This window comes from Anopheles ziemanni, chromosome 2 (assembly GCF_943734765.1).
Source record: "Anopheles ziemanni chromosome 2, idAnoZiCoDA_A2_x.2, whole genome shotgun sequence".
Taxonomy (NCBI): domain Eukaryota; kingdom Metazoa; phylum Arthropoda; class Insecta; order Diptera; family Culicidae; genus Anopheles; species Anopheles ziemanni.
In genome coordinates this window covers 11,014,249-11,033,392 of record NC_080705.1, presented here as the reverse complement: position 1 = coordinate 11,033,392, position 19,144 = coordinate 11,014,249, and the positions used below count along the sequence as shown (strand labels likewise).

At 44.8% G+C, this 19,144-nt stretch overlaps 1 protein-coding gene across 1 annotated transcript in view; it reads left to right on the top strand.

Moving 5' to 3' along the window:
• Positions 1-19,144, top strand: part of LOC131281623 (zinc finger protein ZFAT) — a 31,331-nt gene that overhangs the window by 7,275 nt on the left and 4,912 nt on the right. Inside the window, exon 6 of the mRNA XM_058310966.1 lies at positions 14,503-14,706. Coding sequence (XP_058166949.1) covers positions 14,503-14,706 — 204 coding nt within the window. The remainder of the gene's footprint in view (positions 1-14,502; positions 14,707-19,144) is intronic.

Here is a 19,144-nt window from a genome sequence, read left to right as displayed (position 1 = left end):
AACCCTCCGCAGACATGGTCATCCACTTCGCTGAGGCAGGTTAATTTTACCCAAAACACATCCGTTACCGCCACCAAATTCGCCACCCTCGCACGCACGCCATGCGTTTCGTTTCGGTTTGACAAATGTTTACATAAGCACACACGCCGACGCTGGCGGCGCCAGAATAATTATGTAGGGAAAGAATAGAAGTGTAATGATGCTAAAACTGATAACTTTATGTGACCACCAAGCCGCCCAAGCACACACACAAACACTCACACCCAGATGCGATTGACGATGTTGTGGCAAAGACACGGCCAACAAGGATGCTGACACCAGCGAGAAGGCCAGCCAACCTGTGTCAACCTGCCCGGCGGCCCCCAGTTCCCGCTGACGAGTGGTAATGGGCCGGCAAACTGGCACCGACAACGCAAATGGCTGTCATTCACCAAACCGAGGGCAAACCTCAACAGGACCCAACCAAACTTCACTGGGTGATGTCACAAATTTTCGGGGAAAGCTCTTAAAAGGACGCTCACGGGTCATAAGAGTTCGTGTGAGAAGTGTCCCCGGGCTGTTCGGGTACGGAACATCAACGCACACACACTTGAATGTAAATAATTAAACATTTTTATATCTTCGTACAGTACTTTACGAGTGTTTAGATAAGCATTCGGTGTTGGGTACACCTTTTGGTGCTGAGTCCTCTTTTGTTGGCTCACGTCCCGAAGGGGTATCATTTGGTCTAAAGCACAGAGAGCATCCTATAGTAAGGATTATGTTCTTGGATAAAATGGATATATCTCCCCTTTGCCTGCAAGATGCTCATCAGTTCAATACTAAGGTTCCTTCAATAGTGTTCCCAGATAAACTCCAAAAAGTAAGGCATATAGTCAAATTCCTTCACAAAGACAAGGATGTGCGATAGCGAACGACAAATCTTTAGTTCGGAAAGAACCTTTTGGTCACTCTACGTCGACATCCCCCTTCCATTTCGAACATCGACGAGATAACTTAGCAATTATCTCCTCACTGGAAGCTAGCGATGCCCAATCCCCTACGTACGACCAATCCACCTGTAACGCCGGCAATGGACCGGCGAAACTAATTCATGAATCGCACATCAAGATCACTTAAGCGTGTGAGGATTTTCCGACTGCAAATTCCCCCACACCGGAGATCGGTAGAAGATTCATTGTAAGTGCTTCGCTGCGGGATTCTCGAGATCCGGTCACCAAGCTTGCCGGCCAACATATTCGCTTCGCTCCGGCGCGAAACACAAATACGAAGACTACAGAAAAACAACCGACATTAGCGACACGGTGTAGCCAGCCCATTTCCCGGGCGGGCCGGGTAGCTTTCGCGCGCCCATTACCGTACCGGCACCTATATCTGGTCCGGTCGTGTCCCGATTAGTGGCCCGGTGATTGGTGGTAACCTTGCCTAGCATTAATTGGCATCGGGTGACTCAAATGAACCGGAAAAGTCGACCGGTGTCCGGTGAGGCTAACCAAAAAGAGAGAGAGAGAAAAAAACCCGTGCTCACTCCGGTGGGTGCGCATATCCGAACGATAAAATGCAAAGTTAATTACAGAAAATCTAACGTAATTTGTGAAAATAGCTACTTGACTTGATAGATTTATAGAAAAAATATCTCTTCGTTTCGCTTCGCATGGATTCTCTTGGATGGGTTAGATGTGGCGTATCTTGATGTTTTTTTCTTTCATTCTTTTTACTTCTTGTTTATCCCATGTACCGACCGTGTGTTTTTTTTTGTACACATGTTTTACCTTCCACCGAGCATATACTGCTCGAGTGCTTATATTGAGATAACCAATTAATGCCAATCTGAAGGACCCAATAACCGAAGGGAAAGAAATGGACACACATGCCTTTGATCACAGGGCCATCAGGATTCGATTACGTTTGGGACAATTAACGAGGTTTAGTACCTTTCTTTTAGGAAACTAAATAGGGAATATTGCAATCAGAAGAAAACTACATCGTTAAGGAATGGAATACTAGCAAGACGTAAACAAAATTCAATTCAATTAGTAGTTGCACGGGTTTATCCAATTTATGTGTTCACTTCAAACGATAAACTTGTAAATGATACAATCTAAACACTTTTAAATGTACTTTTTTTTTGTAAATCAGAATCTGATATTAAATTCAATTGATGACGATTGGATTGTTAAAATTTATGAAGTTGGCATTGCAATCAATAAAAATTTAAAATATATTTTAAGGTAATGAAATTTGATACTCGATTGAACATCAAACAAATAAGCATTAAATAGTACTGCATTTCATAAAAGTTATTTTACTTAATGGTCAAATGATACGTTGCTATCTAGGACGTTTTTAAGTATTTAAATCAATAGTTTTAATGATTTTACACGTATTAAAATAGAATATAATTCCTAGGGTAAATGTAAAATGCTCTTTTTGTAAATCACATGCTACGCTATCATAGACAAAACCCAAATAGTAAAAAGATTGCGAGTACTTCCCCTGCTTCTGCCATAATTATGTATCAACCCGTCCAAGCTCGTTGGCCGATTGTTTCACTCACAAGTGAAATATATTTTCATATACACTTGCGTTAGCTAACGCTCAATTTTTCCCCCGTTACGAGAGAATACTCCTATCAAGGCTGACACGATATTTCAGCAGCTCGACGAACGCTTGTAATTGGCAGCTGCACGAATGTAGATAAATTTCAAATATATCCCCAAAACGGGACCGAACCGGCTCCGGATTGGGTCCGCTGCTGCTGATGTGGCTTCGCCCCTCACCCACGGACAAAACCGACCACCGAAAGTGTATGCGCGAACATCCTGTCAGTCTGTGGACCTGAGCGCGTAACGATGACGGCACGCTGACGACACACTGACGCGCCACGACACCGGTGCCCCGGTGGCTTGGGCCCGGGAAGTTCATCCTGACGCTTCTTAATTGGTGCGATGTTGGACCGAGGCGGACAAGTAACTCAAACCACAACGGACGGTGGCCCAGTTGGCGCATAAACATACCAGCACATAAACTTGCCCATCCCTCGGTCGCCCGATACCGGACGGAACCTTTTACCGTTACCGGCCGCCGTGGGGTCGTCGTGTCGGTTTTTCCCGTCCCGCCGCAGCGGTGGCTGCGAGGACGAAGGACGAATCATTTTTGTGATCAGCTTGTACGCACTCATCGACATAAACTTGCCCGAGCTGGTCCATGGGGTCGGGACAAGGACACCATCCGACGGCGTACCGTACCGTAACCATAACCGTAACAGATGGGGAATTCGGTCCCAGGTCCTCGGAACATCGTCAAGCACTTGCACACACACACACACAACACACACACTACCCCTGACGCCCGCGACTGGATATACGATATTAATATGACAAGGCCCCGGTGATATACACTGGCCCAACACATATATTTAGTGCCACTCCTCGGGCCAGGAGTTCCGGGTAATAGGGGTTGTTTTAAGATTTACTATTCCCATCCCGTGCTCGGATGCTGCTTGCTAATCGCGACCAACACAAGCACTAACCTGTGGGGGGTTCATCAAAATGTGCCGTAACTAGCCGTTGTACGGTCGGCTTCGGAGATGGCTCATTAGTTCCAGTGAGTTGCTACAACGAAGAACTCAGCCTTTGGTAACGTGTTAGTAATTTTATTTGCCAGAAAAGGATAAGTTTTCGTCTTCTAACAATGGTTGGAATATTTACAAAAACTATATAAAAGGCATCTTTAGCCAAAAGAGAATGGATATAAAAGATTTTTATGAAAGATTTCAACATTACATTTGATCATCAAGCCATTGAATGGATGAATTTCGTTTCTGCACTCCCAAACGGCATAGCTTTACGGCATCGTTTGGAAACGCATAAAGTACCATCTCACATCCTCCTCCCTTCGGATATGATCCCGAAAATTTATCGAATAAATTTCTGACACCATATGCATCCGCGCCTTTTCGTAGTGTAAGTTCCCGTTTTCCCCGTGTTTTGGCGCGACCAAACGTGCCAACGAAGGCAATTTACTTTCAGCCGGATCTTGCCCCCAGTGCCGGACCAGCTCCACGGATGGCGGGATAGATTTAATTACATATTCATACACCGTAGCACCGCTTTTTGGGGGGGGCAAAGCCGAAGCTGGTCACACGGAACGAATGAGCCTTTTCCTAAAAGGGTAAGCAAATCTCGAACAGAACAAGACAAGTGGACGGGTTGGAAGGGAAGATAATTCGATTGAGTTTTGATGATTTGCCTCCAATAGGGACACGCATGCTAACGCGTTCGGCGGAAGGTGCTCGAAACAGAGCAAGGAAATGAGCTTAAGTCCCGAGAAACATTTCGTTTAATTTATGAGTAGAACACCGCCATTGAGAAGGGGTTTTTTTTGAAAAATACCACACGGACACCAGCCCTTGGTTCGGAAGGCAAGACCCTCCCGGAGCTCATTATGGGGGAAGAGAACTTTACGACCCAACCTCGACTCCTGCTCCGGCGTGGAGGAACCTCCGCGCGAAATGTTTTACAAACCGTCCGCCGCAGCAAAAGCCCGTTCCGAGGAGGACAGATCCGCACAAAACCACCAGAATGCCAATTCATCTAAATGCCGCCGCCCAGGCTCCGTTTGCGAGACCGAGCGGCCACAGCGGCACACAAAACACAAACCTTCACACCTAGTGGTAATACTTTGTTTCGTAATGGGCACTCGGCTTTTGTCCGGCTCCGACGTTCCGCCAACACATCCGGGTGGGGGGGGACACATGTATGGGAAAAGATTAAAATTATTTTCAAAAACCCTCGCCAAACGACAACCGTAAGGGTCATAGGTAAGAAGGACTCCCAGACACTCACCCGGCGCGCAAAAGGCGCTTCCGTGCCACCGGCCGTATCCGTCTTTTGTCGTGTCGCGCGGTGTGAACAGGGCTTCCGTTTGAATTTCCGGTGTATCGGACCATCCGGTGGTGCGGAGAGAACACCGGGATCGGCCCAGGCGCTACCCCATTAAGCATAAGTATAAATCTAAATAGCAAATAAATTATAAAGATTTTCATTTTATTTGTTTTCGGTAAAATTGTAAACTCCCACTGTACACGAGCTGCGCCGGAAAGGATACTGCAGTGTCGTAGGTTCGCCATTTGTTTGGTCTTTTCCCTTTTTTGTGGAACGGACATGGGTTTAACGATCTTCATGCCTATGTTGTTTTCTTTTCCATTTTGGAACTCACGTATGTGGTCAGTTTACGTTGGTACCTAATGTTGATCATAATGCGAGAACTTTACTTAGTATCTTTTAAAATAATATTCAATTTATGTATATTTGTTTCATCATTAATCTTACTTAGCAGTTACAACAAATTAAACCATGCTATTTTAAATAGATATCTATATGTTTTAATATTTCGGACATGTTCTTTATCCTTTTACATCGATCATAGAACTGTTACATTCTATCAAACTAAAACATAATTATCTGAGAGACCTTTTACGTTTTGTTACTCTCGATGTTTATCCTTTTTATCTACTTCATGCCTAACAATAAGATACGTAAAAATGGTTTTTCTTCGTTTTCGTTTAAAATAATTATCCATTTATTCACTATTGGAAATTTTGTAGTCAAACACAAAATTGTCAAACTAATCTGTAAAATTATAGACTATCACTATAGAGCATAAATCGCGTCTGACTAATTGTTTAGTCGTTAGTCCTCCGCCATAATAGTATGTCACCTTACTAAATCCAACAGACTTTCGACCGTCCATTACTGTGGTTCCGCAATAGATATATTGTTTTGTTTCCGGCGCTACTTTGCCTAACTGCATTGTCCCAAAACTGCCCGCATCAGCAACGCTCGTTGGTTTAACTGTTGCACCCATCTCGTGGTACCAGCCGAAAGGAAAAAGAATGTGGAAAAACATTTTCCTACAAGCCGTGACACAACATAACAACCTGCAATGAGGCGTATCAAGGCGACAAAAGAAAAAAAAACAATATATTGAGAGACGTTAAAACAAGAGAGCAAAATCGGCGCAACAAATCCACATTCATGCATACGATCACAAATAAAACACCCGTTAAGAAGGAAAATGGTGGCACTAAAGCTAAACCCACAGACGATCAGCCCGGTATCGCCGGGTAGTCTTCTCGGCGGGCGATGGCCAATGTTATGTTGTCCGTAAGTGTCCGTTCATGCCCGATGCTCTGGTAATGGGTCGTTTTGTTTTCCCCCTTTTTTTGTTGTTGTATTTTTTGTCCCACTTGGTGTTCGGGAAATTCTTTTCTATATAATTACAGTGGGCCAGCAATAAACAAGTTGTAGGCATTCTCTGCTCGCACAGGGACATCTATGTGTTTGTATGTGTGTGGAAAATAAAACACTTTACTGTTGCTTAAGCGTAAAGAGGGGGGAAAAATGGGGTGGGGTGATTGTCCCCCATGGCACTCCCCGGTTTCGCTCCGATTTCAAACGGTTTATCTTCTTTTGCAAACCAAACGGTCAAACCGCCAATGTACGAGAAACTTTTGACCCACCATTGAGCGCCTTCGCCGCATTGGAATCACTTTTCCGGGCGCTTTTCCTGCCGAACCCGACCGGGATGTGAAGTGACCCCCACCCCCGCAAGCCATCCGGGAACCAACCAACTGGGCAGTTTATTTTATTTTGTCGAGGTTTTCGTCGACGTTTGCGTTGAATATTTGCAACATAATGCCACCGAGCCGTCGCTTCTTGTCTCCCCACCGATGGGGGGTTGTTTTTTTTTGTCCTTTTCTCCACCCACCTTCTGCAGGCCAAGGAACCACCGAAAATGACCGAAAATGATTCCGAAGACCCATTACCCGGGCTCAGGACGGGCGCACACATATTGGGTTACGTAAATCGCCCGTTTTGTTTCGCCATCCCTTTTTCGGAAGCGCAGGTAAACCGGACATTATGGCCACCGGGAAAAGTCGTTCCCGGGTATGCAGGAATCCATCCGGGATCCGGAGCCAAGTCCGGAGGTTTCGCCGTGCATACTTTTGTATTAGCTTTTCGCTGGCGGTCGGTTTTGGTTGCTTCCTTCATTGCGCTCCTTTTATGATGATCCCATGGTCGACGGTATTTACCTACACCTGCTCGAGGAGTCCGTTTCGGTCAACCGAAAATGGGAAAGCATTTACCAGTTCAATCCGCATAGATTACATAGCGAAATGACCACGCGACGGAAGTCGTACTTACTCCATATCCTATACACTTCGCATTCGCTGTGCTTCGGGGAAGATGTCCTTTTTATTTCAGCTGGTTACGCTTTGACGTTTTTCCTTGATTTATTCCAAACACACTCGGTTGAGGAGGAATTCGGACTACTTGGATTCTTTTCTGACGTTTGTGTTTCCACATGTTTCACGCGCTAGAACCAAAGTTGTTTTTGTTTACAAATTGGATGCACTTTAGATGGGACGTTGAAAAGATCATACTCCCGATAGCTTGCTTAATTCTTCTAAACTATAGTTCTTCGCAACAACGATGTTAAGCTCAACATAATGTTTGTAACGTCGGATTTTAATTGCTTGTTACAAATTTAAACTCTAAACCCGCTCAAAGGACGTCTATTTGTAGTACCACTTCTCCTAAACAACCCCGGTGATACCGGACACCCAAGTCCAAGGGAAGAGATAATGGCTCTCGGTGCGATTCACCCACACATAAACCGAAATCTTCCACTAACCTGCAAGGCGTTAGAGCTAGCCGAGGGCCATTACTTTTAATTTCTTTCGTCCCGATGCACGGCAATCGTTTCCGAGTGCTGTTGGATGTCTCTTTGCTTCACCTTTTTGCCCCTTCCCCTCCCACCTTACCCGATGCCAAAGTTGGATCATTCTTTGGGAAGAGTTTCCTCCGGGGTTTTGCTTTTTATTCTTGGCTTTATTGGCCTGCATCGAAGTATCATGGTCAGCTTATTTTATGGTGTCCATTGGGAAACCGTATGGGGACAGGGCGGCAGCCCTATCTGGGTTGGGAAGGCAAGGAAGCAATCTTGCGCGCAGGGAGGACACATCGTAGGTCTTAGAACGTTCTGCCAACGGGTCGGGGACAACTTTGGGGCACCAGAATTGCGCTCCATGTGCCGGGAAAATCTATTGAGGACACCTTCATCCCCCCAAAAAAAACCGACCATAGGCTGCTCGGCCCGTTTTGATAGGCGAGAAAATATTCCTTATTTCAGTTGACCAGAACATAAATGTCTATAAATATTTCCCCCAAAATCCACCGGCTTGCACCAATCGCAGCCAATCGTTTTCCGTGCATTTCGATGGCCACCAGGTCCAGGCTCCGGCCATGGGACGTCTTTCGCTTCTGCAGGTGATAATAATATATTTTCCCTCTTTCAAACACCTAAACTCACATAGACACACACAATCCCGGCCAGTCAAAGGGATGCGAAAAGACTATCGCGAATTCCTGAAATTCGAGCGAAATCCCGACCGTTGTTCAGCAACCTTTCTTCCCAGCAAGGCCAACCCCGCGGGGGATGAGGGCGAGGAGGGACCCGGACAACGACAAGGATGTTTGGTATTTCATGAACCCCCGATGCCAAAGACTGCAGTTTGTATTTTATGGCGCACTTTGTCGGTGGCCACGGTACGATTGAATACTTTTATCTTCCCGTGCAACGCCACCGTGTACATGATTTACGACCAGCGAGCCCCCCGGAGCATCCTTCGCTCCAGGTGGCCAAGGATCTCCACCTGGCTATTTAGGCCCCTTTTTTTTGTCCAACCTACAGAGAGAGAAGTGCCGTTTTAGCCATGTGTCTATGGACAAGCAAACAAACAACGGTTCCTATTCCCGTAAAAAAAGAACCCTCAAATCCTTTAAAGTGTAGAAATGTGTATTTCAACACGCATTCCAAAATGCGAAATGCGTCCCAGCGAGCCCTGACGTGCTCCTTTCGTTCACTTTTCGAGCGGGCGACAAATTCTTCACCTCCCAAAAGTGCCCCCAACCGAAGTTGGAAGGTGTTTGACGCCTGTCCCGCCGTATCTGACCGCAAAGGGCCGGACATATCCACATATCATCGGACCCGCGCTGTAGGGATGAGTTTTATCGAAAAGCGATTTATAAACGACGAACCCGCAGCCCTCACACTCTGACGTTTCCATTACGAAAGTGCACTTTCGGTCGGCTGGCGGGATTCGACCGAAAGTGCCTTTATAAATCTTTCCGATATCCAGACTTCACAGGGACTCTGCGCACAATTCTTCGGAACCCACCCTTCTGCCGTCGGTGGGTTCCGAGCTCATCCTTGACTTGGTCCTGTCGTAAGAGCACGCGAGTCCTTCCGTTACCGCGGGGCGCAAAGCCGTGTTGACGATGATGACGGTGGACTCGAACGATCCGGAAAGTAACACTCAACCCATCGAGGGGAGAGGTGGTAATGAAGTGTGCGCACGGAAGTATTTACCGCACCCGGCGATGCGATTCGTGAGCGTTTCCGAGTGATTGGCGCCGATGATCCATGGAAAGCCCGCGCCCGTGTGTGTGTCCCGTTTATGGGAAACAAATCATCCTTATCGTGTCCACGTCGGGAATCCGGGACCCAGCACGATTGCACTTCCAGTTCAGGCGACGATGAAGGTGGTCCACATGCGTTGCGGTGACGGTTCGGGTTCGGTTGTGCCAGCTCGTTTCTTTTTTTTTCGAAACGATCAACGCTGATGTCTGATGTTGACGTCGTAAGGTTGATTTAAGACACCGGTTGATGGTGTTACAGGAGGCATAAGATAACTTCGTTCGTTCAGTGTGTAATGTTTCGAATGCGGTTCAAGGTTTGCGATAGTAGAACATTGTTTTATTTATGTTGGCATCCACAACCAAAGCTCTCTTACTCGATATCCACGTTCAACAAAATTAAAATACTTTAATTTTGTGTTGATATTTCAAAATTATTCGAAACCTTTCACATTCTATAGAGCATGTTATAATATCTTTAACATTTTTCTCGAAAGTGATACAATTTTCAAAACAATAGTTTTTCCTAGTGAAGCTAGATTCTTTACTACTATGACTTGGTTCTTTTAAGAATTAAACCAAACATAAAATCAAATGTTTTTAATGGAAAAATAATTCAAGAGTATAGTAATACTTAAGAAATTATTTTGTTTCTAATCCCTACGGATAAAACAGCAGCTACATTTGATCAAAACTAAAGTTATTCGCGTGATTGCTTTTAGTTTCATACACAGTACAAACTTAAAACGCATTTAATTTAATGCAATATTTGAATTCAACTAGCATCGTCAGAAACTTCACAATGAAGAGCAAATTTTATTTGAATAAAACTAAAGATTATAAATCGCAGAACGAAGTGTTCAACTCCAGAATTTCAACCACATCAAAATGTCAATAGTTCATATGGTTAACTGAATATTTGCCGAGAACAGGTGCCTGTGTCAAATCATACCTTTTTCTTTCAGCATAACCTTTTGTAATTTGATCTTCTTTCATCTTTTTGCTAACAAATTTTATTCTACCTTTGTAGGTGATTTCTCCTAACCTTCCCTCGCAGGCTTGTAAACTTCCACGTAACATTCCCCGAGGATTTCCAAGCGGCAAAACGCGTGCACCTACTTCTTCAACAGCACTGCCACATCGTATCATCCGTATAGATCCTTAATCGAGAAGATAGAATAAGGACCGGTTGCCCTAACCGGGTGCGTTATGAAATATTCAGCACCGAACATGAGATTTTATCCGATTTCTTCTCATTTCGGGGAGGGCCAATTTTAAAACACGCTGCTTTTTATGCCACCAAAGGGCGCACGGTTGTAGTGCTGTTATGTCATATTTTCACACCGGCACGCACACACACACACACCCGAGCACACACCTTCATGACACCCCTAAACAATGGCGCACATGTGGAAGAACTTTTCTCCCTTCCTTCCCTTCCTTTTCCCAAGGATAACGAATGATATGAACAACTGTGCCCGCGTTGTCTCAGACGCTCTAGGAAGGCACTTCCATTGGCTTATTACGCATTCGCTCGTTTTGGAAAGTTGTACTAATATAAACGAACCACCCCTAGAGATGAAAGGACCCGGAGAAGGATATTTACACACCGGGGAGAAGGCAGGTGGATGAAATATTTTTCCCAGAATCATTCTTCCATAACTTTTACCAGATAAAAGTTAATTTTCGCGACTCGCACCAAAAGGTGTACCGGGTGCACTCACTCATTGAGCCGTTTACTCAACGGATTCATTTCACACCTTTCGAGTGGCTATGGGGTGGAAGGAAGCCGAGGCGTGGAAAAGCGGGGTCGAAGTAATAAGGAAAAATTAAGTACATCTCAAACGAAGCGCCTGCAAACGACGAAAGCAAATAGGAAGCGGAGGATTCTCGACCGCACGAACTGCCATAAATATGAAAAACAAACACACACACACACTCGCACATGGTGTAAGCGGCAGCAAGGATTAATGGAAATGAAAATCGTAAAATGTTTCCACCGCTTCCCCGCGCGATAAATGGGTCTCCCGCAAGAAGTGTTACTTTTGTGTGTGCGAGCCAAACACCGAAGAGCGATGGTGGTCGAGGTTAAGAAGCTCACCCGGTGGTGCTTCTTCACGTACGGGTTTTCTTACGACTTTTCATTTGCCCACCGACATCTCCTCCCCCCACCAGATCCCGTAGCACCCTTTTTTCACACGCCTTTATATGGGGATGCCGGTTAATTACGGGCGGTGCTCTATTGTCTTTTGAATTTTAAAATGTTTCTTCCTCTGTCACCTCCACGAGTACAAACACACACACACACACCCCGGACAACACTCGTCGTCGCCTACTCCTTTTCTCTATCTTACCGCGATACAAGTTGCACCGAAAGATTTAGACACACTCCACGGTGGAGCTTAAGAAACAAACAGAACATTTTAACGCTCCACAACGGTTCCATTTCATATTCCACACCAGGAAGATACGAACCATATCTTTCACACGGAGTTTGCATGCGCTTACACCGTTTCGGTATCCGTTTGCGTTCGCGATGAATACCTAATGGCACACGGTGGCGGCAATTTGCTAAGTGTTTTCCTAAGATCGCAAACGCCCCGTCGCCCAAACTCCAAAATGGCTGGTTCGCAAAAAGGGCTCACAAATTATGGTTGCACAATGTTCTGCCTAATTGATTGTGGTTCAAACTATGCGGCAGTGCATTCCAGGAATATCCGGTGCACCAGCTTTCCGTTAGGTGAAGTAGAATGTAAGCGAAACGCTACCCAACGGCGGAGTAAGTCCCTTGATTCTAATTTTTATTTCGGTATACTTCATTAAATCAACTTTTTATGATCATTGAAATTTGTGCGATCGATCCATCGGGGGAAGCTGGGGAAAGAAAATTTCTTCATCATTAGAAATAATCGTTACCGTTAAATACCACTTGGGAAGTTAAATGAAACACTTCCACCTCCACGGGTGCCGATCGGGAAAGGCACCAGTGAATTGGGCCATCTTTATAAACTATTTTCGTGAGGATAAAAAATGAAATATTCAAGAACTGCTGGGTGGGAAAATAAATTGCGGCACGGGGGAAAGCGCGCTTTGCGGAGGTGAATGTTTCGAAATTTCCTACTGTAGTTGATGGGAATCTGCTGGCGCGGAATGAAGATACGAGAAAGAGAAAAAAGTTGTCCCTTCTCGGACACTATCATCAACTGTGGGAAAAGTTCTTGGAATTGCAGATATTCCGTTATAACTTCTTTCTTTTCGCTGATGCAGCTGATGTCCTTCGCCGGGCGCTGGAAAGCGAGCGGGAATCAGGCAAGGATCATTTCATCGACACCGGAGACTCAAAGCGCCGACGACGGTGACGAAACGACGACTCCGATGCATCATCAAGTGCTTGGAGGACCGATTTCGAGGACCGTCTTCCACTAGAGGGGCAAGCGCACCCCCCAATGTCTTCGAAAAGCTCTTGGAAAAACTCATCCCGAATGGACGGACGGATGACAAAATGGGAAAAAGTTCCGCCGGGTTTGCTTCTGCCGGCGATGGCCACCTTTTTGGCATTGGAGTGTTTGGGTGTCCGTGTCCGCAGGCAGGATGCAAATTGGCCATTGAGAAGAGTGCATGAAACGCGGAAACCGGTCCGGGTCCTGTGCGCGCCTCGAACGGAAGTGGCCCGGGAAATGCAGCGCTCGGTCATAAGAAAAACTACACTTGATTATAATAATAAACATAAAAATTTATCGCAACATCCATTTCGTATAGCACAAGAGAAAGAAAGAGAGAGAATAGAAAAAAGCGATGCAACGAAAGCAAAGTGCAGCAAGTGAAGCAAAACGATGAGCTTGAAGAAGTCTAGGCAGCCCTCTAGCGGGACGGAAACAGTGAAGTGAGTGATCGGGAGGCAAGGGAAGGGACAAAATGTGGTCCTCGGAACGCATCTCAAACCGAATGGAACGAACGGATCGCCGACGAATGTCATTTGCATTTCGAACGTAAAATGTCACTCCGTCAGGCAAAGGGAAAAGGAGAACATGGAAGCTAAAGGGCGCTTTCCCAGTTGATGGGATCCGGCCACTGGCCCGGATGGAAAAGAAAGTGCACGATGCTTGCGCAAGCAAGGAAGGAAGCGAGCGCTAGGAAAGAAACGGACGGCGGCTTATAGATATATATGATAATTGCATTCCGCTTTTGGGATGAATGGTTTTTAGTGCCCGATGGTCGTAAGTTTGAGTTTTGCATACGGGGACACAATCGGAATTGACCACTTCTTTGTTCGGTGGCGTCTATGGCTGGCCATCGTGGAAAGTTGTGCTAGTCACACCGCCTTCAAGCGTGAAAAATTCTTTTCTGCAGGAAATTGGCACCGGAGTAAAATGTTACAAATTAATCAAAATGAGGTTGGTCAGTGGGAAAAACATTGTGTGGAATAATTGTGCAAATTGTATAACATTTTATAAATAGATTTAACTGAAGAGAACATTATAGCCATATATAACATGAAAAATGCAATTGGAATAGTCTTATTAATAAGCTAATGAGCAGTTCAAATTATTAAATTTTTTAACAGACAATTGGTCTTATACTTTTCGGCATGTTTAAGATTGCTTTAACAACATGTCTAGAGCAAATTTAATCATGTTAGTCAAGGATACTTTACTTGTTATTGTGAAGTATGTTTTGTAACTTTTGTGTACCTTTTTCTTCCGCCAATAGTATTAATATTCTGTGCGAAATTAGCAGTGTTTTTAAAGGCATTCACTGCGCATGTAATCGAAAATTATGAAAGGGTATTTCTTTGTATTTAGTCGGAATTGATCTTGTTTTCTTCCAAACGTAACTCGATTCCTTGAACCATCTCAAACGAAATGGGTATTCCTTATGGCCAGATAAGAATCTGCCAAATCCTTCATGATTGATAGTACCAAGTAATGATTAAATCAATGTCCGCACATTACCATTTTCCCACCGGCGTACAGAACCGACCACTAATCGTCGCTCGCACTCTCCCTCTTCTACCCCACAGCCACATCATGCAGCTACACAGCCAGGTCCATCTCGAGCAGCGGCTCATCAAATCGTTCGCCTGCCAGTACGAGGGCTGCCACTACCAGGCCCAGTCCGCCGCCGACGCCCGCCGCCACCTGCCGTCGCATTCGGACGAGCGAAACTTTGCCTGCAGCGAGGACGGCTGCGACTACCGGGGGAAATCGTTGGCCCAGTTGCGAAGGTAGGCGCGAAAACCCCATCTAATTAAACGATGATTTCCACGATAATTGGAATCCCCGAGGAGACCCTCGGGGGGGATTCCACCGGGAAGCTTGTGTGACGTTGACGGATGACGGTGTGGACGCGAACCTTTTTCCTCTCGATTCTCATTAACGAATTACACACATCGGTGGGTTTTTCCTCAATCTCCAAAACCAATCAATTAATTTCCTTCGCACAAATCTTATTCCACGATCAACCAAGTTCGGCGTTTTCCATCATCCTGGTTTCATCGTCAAACCGGCATGTGTTGGCGATAAGTTGGTAATGAATTTCCCCATTTTTCCATCCCAATTGATTACTTTATCAACCATTCCGAGCACCGAGATGACGTACGGGTAGCAGACGCCTTCGAGGGAAACGCATTAGCATTTTTGTGCCGTGCTCGAGTTTTATGAGTTCCTTTTGCAGAAGCCCGGGAGAACACAGAACTATCAGAAAGATAGCAAAAATTACCATTCAATGCTTCGCATTGTGTGTTAACGCGTGTCGATATTTTACCCACGGTTGGGGGGAGGGAATTTTCTTACCACCTCTCCCCAACCTCTATAAAAGGACATTCACGCCACGGAGGAACACTCACCTGGTGCTTCCATTGTGTGGTTCTTTCTCACTCTTTGGAAGGAAAAAAAATGGGAACTTATCTAAAGAAAGATTCTTTACTCGGACGAGCGCGGTTAAAGAAAAGCTTTGCCTGCAATTGCGCGTATGTACAACGAAGCAACGCAAATAGATAAGTGACAGCGACAACTACGGCGAGGATATTCCAGTGAGGGCGAAAACATGATGCACGAGGGTATGGAAACATGGGGGGGAAAAAACCACGGACAAAATATTTTCCCCCCCTTCAGGACCTCCCCACACTACCAATGAATGCACAAGGGAAGGGTTGTGTTTATCAACGATTGATTTTTTCGTCCCATACGGAGCGTTGCATTGGGGAGGGCGCGTAACGAGCTTTCCGATAAACCTGGCTGCATGAATCTTACGCATGAAGGATTTGCACCTTTGTTGCGCAGCCTTCCGATAGGTCGATGAAATACTTGGGCGTATGGTGGCTGTCGAACGGGGAGAACGTTAAGCGGCCATTCCCTTCAGCATCAGTTGCAGGCAGTTACGCAGCTAAAGCCTTTGAAAAAACGCCCCGTACGCAAACAACTACAAGGCAATGGGGGAATAATTAAATTAAATTAATACCGAATTCCTTTGATATCGAAGCACTTTTTTATTGTTTTTAATTTCCCATCTTACACACACACAAATTCCCCTTCGCTGCCACAGTCCACCCCCTCGGTTGACTACCGTTTCGTCATATCAAAGGGGTGGGGGTTTTGGAAGGACACTCGGGTTGCGAGGATATCAACAGGCCGTAAGTGCATATAAATAACGTGCAAGCTGCGAACGTCCCGAGATTGGACTGATCGGAAAGCACGGGTAGAAGAAGTTAAAAAAAAAACTGAAACCTGCAAGCAACCACCGAGAGCAAGAAAAAAACAAAGCAAATACACACACCGAAATGCCACTGTGCGGCAAGGATATCGGAAATAATTGGACACGAGTTTTTGCCGAAAAGCTGCTTGGATGAGAGTGGGTGAGGGGGAGGAGATCGGTCCATCGATGGCGTAAAGTTACGGTGAAGAAATACGTAAATTCAATAGACACAAACCTGATCGCTCGCTGATCGGTTTCAGTTTTTACAGTCCCTTTTTTTAACGGTTGCATGTGATACATGTGCACCGCATGGGTTTGTTGTAGGGGAGAGCTGGGTGCTAACGAACGCTGGTTTAGCTCAGAGTGTGTAATAAATTGTATCGGACAAAATATTTGAAATATTTGCAAAAAGGTTCATGTTTGGCTCAAGACGAATTTTCGAAAAATTATTTAAGAAAAAACTAACCTGCATAAAACCTACAGTCTAAAAGTCATAATTGTATAAGGGATTCACTAATCTCAGATCATTTATTTGATATTGATTTCATTTAAAACATGATTTAAACATTTCAAAAATTAAGAATTATCCTTGTTTCATTGAAAAAAAATATTCATTTGACATACATACTTCAACCAAGTATATTTAAATTTAGATTTATTTTAGAAGGCATAATTGTCTACCAATATTAAGCAATTTTAATCTAAAATCCGTCCTAACAATCGACATTTAAAACTATATCTTTTTCAATAATCTTCATAGCACAAGAAGTTGTGTTCTAAGCCTCGCCGAACCCCAGCATCCCCACGATTCGATCAATTCAATTTCATTGCCAATCAACTACCTTCGTCGACGCCGAGAACCACGAGGACGTATGACCGAATTGGAACGCGCCGGGAAAAATACGATATCGCATCGAACCGATCCCGCAAAAAAAAACGGAGGTTCCGCGCTCAACTTTTCGGCTAAAGGTTGTGTCGTCTGGCGAGAGAGAAAAAAAACGCGTCCCATAATGCATATATTGTGTGATACTACCCGTCAGTGCAGTGCAGCAGTGTGCATCTCGTGCAGCATGCACCGCCAGTAGCAAGAGTAAGCCGGCGCAGGAAAAAGAGGAAGACAACAATGAGCTCTGGGCTCCGTGCTTTGTGTGAGATCGTTGGAGCGAAGGAAACAGCTGTAATCAGTGGTCGGGGAGGTTATGGGGAGGTGGTGAGAGTGATGGCGAAGGACCTTAAGCATGTTTCGGTGTCGAGGGAGGCGAAGCTCGAGATTGTTCGCGGCACGGTTTGCGATATCGATGATGGGTCTTTAAAGACGACAGCGCAAGGAGAGAGGAGGAGATGGGAGAAAAACCAGGCCAAAACCATGTGAGCCACAAGGAGGAGCTCCCGAAACCTTCAGTGGGCTGATGCAAAAATGTGCACGAAAACTTCTGCCACCAGCTACTTCGAACGCTGCCTTCTCCGGCGCAGGAATGCACCTTCACACGATGGCGGCGCGATAGGGAAAACGAGTGCAGCCACCGAAAGGCCTTCGCGATGCACCCTTACCCCTTTGTGGTCATCATTCCTAAAGACCGATGAAAACAAAGACGAGAACGAGAAATAAAAACCCAACCGAAGGGCCACAAACGGCGTATGCACAATATCTCTCCCGTTGTTGTCTCGCAGGGTTCCGCGCAGAAATACCCGTCTGTCACGGTCGTAATATTGTCAAAATCGAGATCAAATAAGATATCTCTCGCTCACGAGCCACGAGGGGTGGTTGGGGGTGGCACCGGGGTTCGATTTGAGTGGGGCAACCTTCCAACCTTCCCGAGGGAATTTTCCTACCATCGAAATTCGTTCGAGGAATAGGACGTAACGCAAAGGCGTTGGAATGTAAAAAGGAGTCTCCCTTTTCGATGGGATGATCGTATCCGAAATCCTATCGAACGTTTGAAATCGCGAAAAAAAGTCTTGCCTTTTGCCAAAACTTCATTAATTTCACCTTTTAACGAGAAGAAAGATTAAATCTGCGGTTTTGTATAGAAATAATGGAAGGAAATAAGTTTAGGAAAAAATAACCAAGTTTGCATGGTTTGGTTATTCAAATTACTAACTCTGGAAAAGGAATAGGAAAGGAAAATAGAAAATAGTTATAAGTAAAATTTTGTCAAAAGTTGCATATTTTATAGATTCGATGTTATAAAAATTTTATGAAACGAAATCATGCAACATGTTATTGTAAAAATATGAAGATAAAAATTTTGAACTCTCCAACATTTAAAGCCGTTAGAATATATTTATTTTCTACAATTTATGTTCGGATACTAGCCATCAAACATAGGATACGTATAACTGAAAAATATGCTACATTTTCCGCCTTTTGGTTTGCATGAATAATACATAATTATTGTATTAAACTTTCTAGTCATAATTCAAATCGTTCCATAGACAATGTCAAGCGCCCCGCTGTACGCTTTTGGGAATGCATTTCGATACCGGATCTGTGTTTTTTCTTTTCGACAGTCACGAATTTATCACCATTTTTGATACAAATTCTTTTACTTTTCCGGGCGCACTCCGGGGTGGGATTCATGGTTAATATTCCACTTTTCCATTGTTTCAAGCAACGCTTGAGAACCTCGCTTCCTCTCTCTCTGTCGTCTGTTCGTCTTTAATCGGCCACGTATGCATATTTTCCGCTTATCGTCTTCTGCCGATCGTCCTCGGTAGCTGCATTCTTATATTTGCTATTATTTTTATTAAAAATTGTGTACCCCTTCCGAGCACTTGGATTCCGACGATAACTAGGTTTACCTTAAAAAACTTCCACCATTTTGCAACCCCTGTGTGTGTCTGTGTCCCTGTCCGCATCATTTTACTGCCCGAGAAATACACAGACGTGCACTTTTCCCTGCGCTCAGATAATTCTTTATGTTATTATTTCATTTTATTATCATTTGCATTATTATGCATTCCTCGCC